Below are 8,755 nucleotides of genomic sequence, written 5' to 3' on the forward strand. Positions count from 1 at the left end.
CGTGGCTTGGTGACTGCCAGGGCTGTGTCAGGCAGTGTTCCTGTAAAACAGGCTCCCTGTGAACTGAGCTGCAGAGCAAACTCCTGCAGGCTGTGCCCACTCTGCAGAGGGAGTGGTTCCTTAGGCTGCAGACACGGGTCAGCTGCAGGGAGTGCTCTGCCCCCCTGGGCTGGCAGAGCCTGGGGAGCTGGGCCGTGCCACAGAGCTGCCCTCTGTTCCCTGGCTGAGCAGTGTGGGCACATCTGGGGCCTGGGCACTGTTCACGGGTCATCGGGGTACGTTGCTGGTCAAATTTTGCTACGGTTGCAAATAATTTTCGAAAAGCTGATGGGATTGAGATATATTTATTCTGATGTTGCAATACCTGGCACATTTAGGGGAAGAAAATTAATATCCTGAACTAGTCTTTGCAGTGTTTCTAATTCCTTCACTAAGCACGTCCTCATATATCATTTTACTTTACCAGCTTTTGGGAAGAAGAGAATGTTTTGCTAGTCAGGACTTGTTTTGCTCAGTTTTTAATAATACCACTCAGCACCATGTTGCCTGAAAGTCTGAATCTGACAAAAGTTTAGCTTTAAATGGGCTGCTTTTATGAGGTCATGTGTAGACTCATTGCCCCTGAATCAAGATCATAAATGTGTAGTTTTAATAACATTTGGTGAGAAGAAGCATTTGCATATCCTTGGAGAAACTGTTCTCTGCTGCATAGTTGAGCTGTCTCAGCCGTGACGTGGCAGGGGCATTTCCAGAGCTGTGTTGCTTAAAATGCCATATTTTGTAGGGGTCTAGAAAGGAATAGGGCAAGGAATGATTTTTTCTTCTTAGTGCAGTACTTCTGCAATCTCCCAGTACTTAGGAAGAGATTTTTTCCAGAGAGAGTGCTCAGGCACTGGAATGTGCTGCCCAGGGAGGTGGTGGATTCCCCATCCCTGGAGGTTTTCAAGCTGAGACTGGATGTGGCACTTAGTGCCATGGGCTAGTGACCAGGGTAGGGTTGGACTGGATGATCTTGGAGGTCTCTTCCAACCTGGTTGATTCTATGATTCTCCCAAGGCAGAGAGTAACAGTACCAAGCATCTCCAAAGCCAGGATTTCCGTGGTGCGGAAACCAGTTTGGTTGTTGAGCTGAAAGTTGGGCTCTGTTGTAATGGGGTGGGAGGAGGTAACTGCACAGCACGGTTTCAGCCCTTTGTGATTATTTGTTGTATTTTGTGAGGGATCAGTCAGCACAGTGAGCCTGGTGTGAGGCTGTCCATGATTGCCTTTCTGCCTGTCTGAACCAGCGTTTGTCCCGCAGGGAGTGGAGCGCATCGACCTGCCGGGGCTGCGGAGCCTGCGCACCGCGCGCAGCCTGGAGCAGGGCATGGTGCTGACCATCGAGCCGGGCATCTACTTCATCGACCCCCTGCTGGACCAGGCCCTGGCAGACCCTGCCCAGGCCTGCTTCTTCAACAGGGACGTCCTGCAGCGCTTCAGGGGCTTTGGTGGGGTGAGTAGTGCTGAACCAGATGGTTTTATGCATGGGCTTCGCTTTGTTTGTCCTTACTGTGTCCTTGAGGAGAAATCTTTTGGAAGTCGTAATGTGCTGCACCTAGAGCTGTTCCTCAAGCAGCACCTTGAGTCATTTGGGCCATTTGACTGTGCAGACAAACTGGGGGTTTTATTGTTATTTTTAAATCTGGTTCTATGCTGTCGATGTCTGATTAATGATAGACCCATGTCTTCCCACTGATTGAAATGCCCTCTGTCAGCACCATACAGTGACTCGCCAGGTTTGTCTGATGTGTGAAACAGGTATGCTATGAAACATGAGACCGAGATGTGTAGCCCAGACTTGGTTTCCCTAACAGCAGCACAGTCTGGTGCTCCCTCCCAGGGCAGGAGAGCCTGATGCTGTTTAAGCTGGGGAGGCAGTAGGTAAAAGCAGCAGTAAGTGTTCTTGCTGGATTATTGGCAGCATGGTATGACATTTGTGCCTGGAAACCTTCCTGTTTTCCAGAGGAGTGGCTGACGGTGCTCCCAAGCTCCGGGTGGCAGGCCCAGGAGCAGTGTGTGTGGGACTGGCTGCCCCAGGGGCAGAGGTGAAGGGGCAGTCGTTGCCATGCAGGGAGGGCAGCAGCTGGGCAGGTGGAGGGGCAGGTTAGCTCTGCAGGACACGTTTCCCACGCCAAGCTGCTGCCCTCAGCCCTCGCAGCGCGGTCAGCAGCTTCCCATGGGGCTCAGCTCCAGCAGGGTGAGCGTTTGGTGGTGCCACCTTGTTCTCCAAGGTGCTGTGCTCCTGCACAGAGGGGCTAGCTGCACTGCACTGTGCTCGGGCAGCACTTGGCACTGCAGTGGGCACAGGTTGAGCTGTCCTTGCTTCCCCTGTTCACACTCTGGGGGAGATTTTTGGCAGTGGACTCTGTTCCTGTGAGCTCTCTCTGGAGCCTCCGAGGGCTGTGTGTGCCCACCCCAGCTCTGTGCCCGAGCTGTGCGGGTGGCACAGAGAACACGAGTGACAGGGCAGGATCTCTACCTTGGTAGGAAGTTGCTGGATCAGGCGTTTTTGTTCCAGAGATTTCCAGCAAAGTCTAACTTTCTCCCCTGTTTTTTGCTGAGCTTCCTGTAATGATGACTTGTAAGGAGAGCGAGCCAACGAACTGCTAAAGGGGGAGCTGCCCAAAAACGATTGAGCAAAAATCTAAATCTCTGATCCCCCTGTGAACAATACATTCTACTTCGAGAGAAAAAAAATAACAACACACACATACAGTGAGCCAGATGTTGTCACTTGATTTTGTCCAGGAGAAGAATGAAAATAAAATCTGAGACTGAAGTGCATCTGAATATTTCTGAATGCTACACAAAAGCTGAATTGTAATGCAATCAAAATAAATCTTTCCATCTTTACAATTCTGACTTTATTCTGCATAAATAAAAGATGCAGTTTGTGTTGTGCAGCATGTTAGTTATCTCCATGCTGGTTCACTCTGGTTTAGCCAGAGCAGGGGAGTGTTTCTCTCCAAAGTGTGCCAGGAAATGCTCTCCCTGTGGGATGGCAAAGGCCTAGAGAGCCTTTTTGTACTAACAGACATCAGTGCTAACAGGGCCAGGACTGGTGTCCCTTCTAGCCAAGAGCTCACTGCAGCTAGTCCCATCTTCCTTCGAGAAAAAAACACATTCTGCAAAAGGAAATAAAAGGCCCATTTCCCTCTGCAGAGCTCAGCACTGATGGAAGTGTTCTTAATTTGGTTTAGTTTAATTCACATTCACTGAGGTGACACCTCTGTGATTCCGAGCTGGACTGTCCACCCAGAGCACCTGTGGATTTTAGTGAATTCACCTTGAATTCGTGTCTTTTTGGGCTCTGGTTAATCTGTGACTAATCTGTTAGCCATCTCAGGGCAGGAGGTGAGGGGATGCTGCCCCACAGCCTCTCCACGGGGACAGAACGAACACCAGTCCATTTGGGTTTGGTCTTAAACATTCAGTCTCTGTTCAGGCTTTATTTTTCCCTAGGATTTGTAGGACTGGACTTAATATGTGAAAACTCTATGCAACTTAGGGGAAAATGCTGAAAGAGCTGCATGTTAAGTACATTACTTCCTTTCATTTGCAGACTTTTCTCATTTGAAAGCTAGATTTTCAAAGCCCAGAAACTCACAGATCTGCTAATATTACAGCAGTTCTCAAAACAATAGTACTTCCCTTACTCAGAACAAATGTTAAACCAAATAGAAAGCAGGAGGTCTAGCTGCTCCCACCTTTGGTTCACAGAGCCAGGCAGTTGTGTCTGTCCTGATGTTTGTTTTTCAGAGGTTGAGCTCCGTTTCGTGGTTCATGGTGAATGTGTGTTGTGAAATGAAGTATAGTTCACTGGGCAATAAACATTGTGCTCATCTGCCTTTTAGCACTTGGTGTTCCATCGCAGTAATAATGCTGCACAGCATTTCTCCAAAGGGGTTCACAGGAAGCAGTTGTCAGGGGTTTACATGTTTAATGTCGTGTTTCTACACACGCTGCATATTGTTGGGAGGTGATAGGTGTAGGTAACCCAAGAACTGCAACTAGCTGATTATAAACCTCCTTTAACCCTTTTCTTTCAAGTTGTCCAATTAACATAATTAGGTCACAGGAAAAGCAGTTCTTTCTAACCTGTATTTAGGTTGTAGTTTATTGCTTCTTTTTGAGCCTGGGTGAAGGGACTGGGCACCTGACCCTTTTTTTTTCTAGCCTCATCAGTTGGTCTAACAACATACATTACCTTGCCCTGCTAATATTGATCCTCCTTTGTAAGATGTTCCTATGTGGACATTTAAAATATGGGTTCTCTGGCAAGAGGACTTGCTTGTGAGTAAGAAGAGGGAAGACTGGCAGAGTGGGATGAGAAAGACTTGTGGTGTAGCACAGAGCCTGTTAGAAAAGGTCTGGGCATCACCAGTGTATGTGATATGGTACAGCAAAGTGTCCTGCAGTGTCCCTGCCTGTCCCTGGGCTCTGTGTAAGGGCAGCTCGGGTTCCTAACCATTCCCCCAGAGTCAGACTCTGCTCGTGGTGAGTTTGCTCTGTTAAAAGCCAGTGGTGAGTGGATGGCCGAGTCAGAGTGAGTCCCTGTGGCTCTGTCCATGGCTCTGTGGGCCCCAACTGGAGAAACACGTGTGTCCTTGGCCGGGCCGAGCGGCGAGTGCTGTCTCCTTGGTGTGGTCCCTGCCATCGCCTCCCAGGACTGTCCTGCTCTAAGGCCTTGCAGTGACAGTGTTGCTGCTTTCCACAGCCGTAAACAGACAAATGCTCAATAGATTTTCAAACAAAGGAGGCTTGTCACCAGCCCTTTTTGAGATCTGGGATCTGTCGCCATGCAAATCTGGACTACTTAATTGGCCAAAATCATTTCTGGATTCTGAAAAACCTTTTATATATATCCTCATCCAAAAGAAATGCGTGAGCACTGCAACCCTTGGAAGATAGCGCAGAGGCTCTGGGGAGCAGGAGTGTGTGAGTAAGTCGGGACAAAGTGCAGGCTGAGAGCAGCACTGCTGTGCCCCCTGTGCTGTCCTTGGCTGCCTGGGACAGCGCTGGGCACCGCGTCGAGCGCGTGGTGCTGGCGCGAGGCACTTGTGCAATCACAGCTGTCCAGACAGACCATGCCACTCTGGAGAAGAGAGGGGCACTTTAGGGACAGTCCTGGCCCTGCCCCTTTGCAGGAGTGCTCTTTTGGAACATGCCATTTCACCCGAGCCAAGCGTGTGCCCCAGAGCTGCGCGGGCAGCAAACCTCACACCTCGGTTTGTTGCTCCCTGAGCTGTGCCCAGACCACTCGGTGGGACAGAGCCTAACAAGGACAGCTCTGAGGGCGAGTTTCACAACCAGTGCCCCCACTGGGAAAGGCAGTCCCCAGCCAGAGAGCCCTGCCAGGCACTTCCAGCATCTTTTGTCCATTTGGACAGGAGACAAGACCAAATCCGGGCTCTCCTGTAGGGAAGGCTTTGCGGGTCCTCTGAACAGCTTCTTGCTGCTCGAGGTGAAACATGGAGGGTGTGAAGGAAAAGAGAAAATGCAACCGTTTCCTCCCCCTTGAGAACTTGTTCCTCTACACTCATGTTGCTTTTAGGCAAAGGAAAAACTGTGCACTGAGAGAGGAAAGTCTGTCTTCTCTGTTGTAGCATGCACCTATTTCAGGAGGGATTTGTCGGGTAGAGAAAGGGGTTGGATTCTGGAGAAGGAGCTGGCGTGTTCCTGGGAGTGGTGGTGGGTCTGGTGCCTCTGTGTGCCTCCATCTACATCCCAAAGGCCCTTTGGAGCTGCTGATGGTGAGCAGGCTGTTGTGGCAGTGCTGACTCTCCTGTTTCCACAGCAGCTCACAGCTGTGGACAGGTTGTGTGACGTCCCAGTAGTGTTTCTCCTGTACGAGTTGCTGTGTCTGGCACTCCAGACTGGTGTGTTTCCCCATCTGGTCACTCAGTGCTGCAGCTCTGGCAGCTCCAGCCCCTGTGTGCTCTCCTCATTCAGAATGTCTCACTTCTCACCTCCACCACGATCTCCCCTGGACTCCTTAGCCAGCCCCATCTCTCTTTGTCCACGATTTGTCAGTCCTGGCTCATCTCACTGTGCCTTCCTTCCCCTGGTTCCTTTCATTGCTCCAACACCATTTCCCAGCTCCTTCCCCATCCTCATCTTCTCCTGTGGCCTAGAGAGAGTACAGCATGAACAGACACCTCGTCCCACTTGTTCTTTCCCTTCCCTCATGTCTTTCATCTGCTCTGCTGTTAGTCTGTCTGTCCTCCCAGAGTGCCGAGGTGTTGAGGATGGCACGAAACGCTGAACTGGGAAACACTGATGGGTTTTTTATTTGCTAATCTCACTGGTTAAGCTGCTGAATTGTGGCTGCTGTGTCTGTAGCATATGCACTGGGGAATTTCAGCCCAGGAGAGGTCCGTGAGGGTCTTGGGAAGAGGCTGTCCCAGCTCCAGCTCTGGCTGGACTCCCCTCTGCTCAGACCTCCTGTGCACCAACATCTTTATTGCACTTTCCCCATCGTGCCCAGCTCCACTCACACTGTGTGTTTGCCAGTGTGGTGCTTTGGCTTTGCCAGAAATGTCCACTGGGTTCTGGCACTGCCAGGTTTTTGGCAGGGACTGGTCCCCCCGGGCAGGCTGTGCCCAAGGCCTGGCAGGACGTGCTGGGGCAGGGGGCATGGTTTGCCTTTGGCTGCAGTGGGACCATCCTGCTGCATTCTTGGGTTGTATTTCGCTCAGCTGGCCAGACTGGAAGCAGTGGAAGCTCACCCTGGTAAAATCTGTCCAAGGGCAGAGTCAGGCTCTGTGTTGCTGGTTTCCTCCTCTGCAGCCTCCCAAGCACACTGAGCGTCCAGAGCTTCGTGGCTTTCAGACTCACAGCTGTCCAAAGCAAATGTGTGAACCCAATGCAGTTTGTGTATTTAATTCTGCTTTATAATACACTTAACTTGATACTGAGTAAAAGAAATAATCTGGCAAAGACATCATTAAACAGTTTAATAAGGACTGGATGACTCATTTTGTTTGAACAAATGGATTATTTTGCAATCAGTAGTACAAATGTAACTCAGCTTTATTTTTAGTTGAGTATGTCACGAGGTCAGAAACAATTAAGGCAACTGTAAGGTGGGAGTACCCAGGGTTTGTGTTCTCTTGGATTTACACCTTACTAAAATTGCTTTTATTGCAGCTTAGCGACTTACCAACATTTTTCTGATAAGATAACGGGAATGACTGTGTAGGCACATTTACTGGTAAGAAGAGATTAGAGTCAAACAGAAATGAGCACACTTTGCATGTTAACAGAACAAGACCTGGGAAACCGAGAGGATCTGCTTTTTCCTCCCATGATTTGAAACAGAGTGATTGTATTTTAAAAGGAATGTCTGACCTGCTTAGGACTTTCTCATCAGCTCAAAATTCCGTGTTTGGAATATCAGCTATAAGCTATTTCATGCTGCACTTCCTCTTTCGGAAGTTTATAGTGTTTGGAGAAAAGCTGAAGTGCAAAGAGCACTCAGCAGCAGCAGCAGAGCTCTGAGAACAGGCCCCGTGGGCATCAGGAGGCACTGCTGGTCCACCTGTCCCTGAGATCGCAGGGCTGGAGGCAGAGCCAGGGCAGAGTGTTCCTTTTGCTGCTCCTATGTCAGGGGTTGAGCTTTATTGGCCCCATGACAGAAGTTGGACTGGCCCTGCTCTGCCTGGTGCTGCAGAGGCAGCACCACGTCCTGCAGGGCAGCTCTGCTGGGTCACAGGGGGCTGGGGGTGATGGTGCAGCAGCTCTGCTGGGTCACAGGGGGCTGGGGGTGATGGTGCAGCAGCTCTGCTGGGTCACAGGGGGCTGGGGGTGATGGTGCAGCAGCTCTGCTGGGTCACAGGGGGCTGGGGGTGATGGTGCAGCAGCTCTGCTGGGTCACAGGGGGCTGGGGGTGATGGTGCAGCAGCTCTGCTGGGTCACAGGGGGCTGGGGGTGATGGTGCAGCAGCTCTGCTGGGTCACAGGGGGCTGGGGGTGATGGTGCAGCAGCTCTGCTGGGTCACAGGGGGCTGGGGGTGATGGTGCAGCAGCTCTGCTGGGTCACAGGGGGCTGGGGGTGATGGTGCAGCAGCTCTGCTGGGTCACAGGGGGCTGGGGGTGATGGTGCAGCAGCTCTGCTGGGTCACAGGGGGCTGGGGGTGATGGTGCAGCAGCTCTGCTGGGTCACAGGGGGCTGGGGGTGATGGTGCAGCAGCTCTGCTGGGTCACAGGGGGCTGGGGGTGATGGTGCAGCAGCTCTGCTGGGTCACAGGGGGCTGGGGGTGATGGTGCAGCAGCTCTGGTGCTCAGCACTGCAGACACAGCTCACCTGGTGCCCTGCCTGCTGTAACTGTGCTCTCTGCCCCAGGTGCGGATCGAGGACGACGTGGCGGTGACAGCCAGCGGAGTGGAGCTGCTCACCTGTGTCCCGCGCACCGTGGACGAGATCGAGGCTTTCATGGCAGGAGGCCAAGGCACTGCCAAGTCCTTCGATCGCCTCCAAAAGCAGTAAATTCAGGGGGATACTTACTGCTTCAACCAATCAGTCACCATCTGATTCGATGCTGCAGCATATAAAATTCAATGCATCCAATGCTTGACAGCGAGAAGGGCAGGGAGGCTGTTGGCTGGAGTGACTGGGGAGGCTTCAGCTCCTGCTCCCAGGTACCTCCACTGCCTGCAGCCAGCACTGCACCTGACCAGGTGCCACCCAGGTAACCCTGGGGCTTGTGCTTCAGTCA

The 8,755-nt window shown here is 51.7% G+C and overlaps 1 protein-coding gene across 1 annotated transcript in view; it reads left to right on the plus strand.

Annotated features, from left to right (window-relative positions):
- The window catches only part of PEPD (peptidase D), a gene marked incomplete at its 5' end in the record, with an annotated part of 101,468 nt that extends 92,942 nt beyond the window's left edge, over positions 1-8,526 (plus strand). The window contains 2 exons of the mRNA XM_009073961.1: positions 1,301-1,492; positions 8,383-8,526. Coding sequence (XP_009072209.1) covers positions 1,301-1,492; positions 8,383-8,526 — 336 coding nt within the window. The remainder of the gene's footprint in view (positions 1-1,300; positions 1,493-8,382) is intronic.
- Positions 8,527-8,755: the final 229 nt, after the last annotated feature.

Source organism: Acanthisitta chloris, unplaced genomic scaffold (genome assembly GCF_000695815.1).
Source record: "Acanthisitta chloris isolate BGI_N310 unplaced genomic scaffold, ASM69581v1 scaffold12974, whole genome shotgun sequence".
NCBI lineage: Eukaryota > Metazoa > Chordata > Aves > Passeriformes > Acanthisittidae > Acanthisitta > Acanthisitta chloris.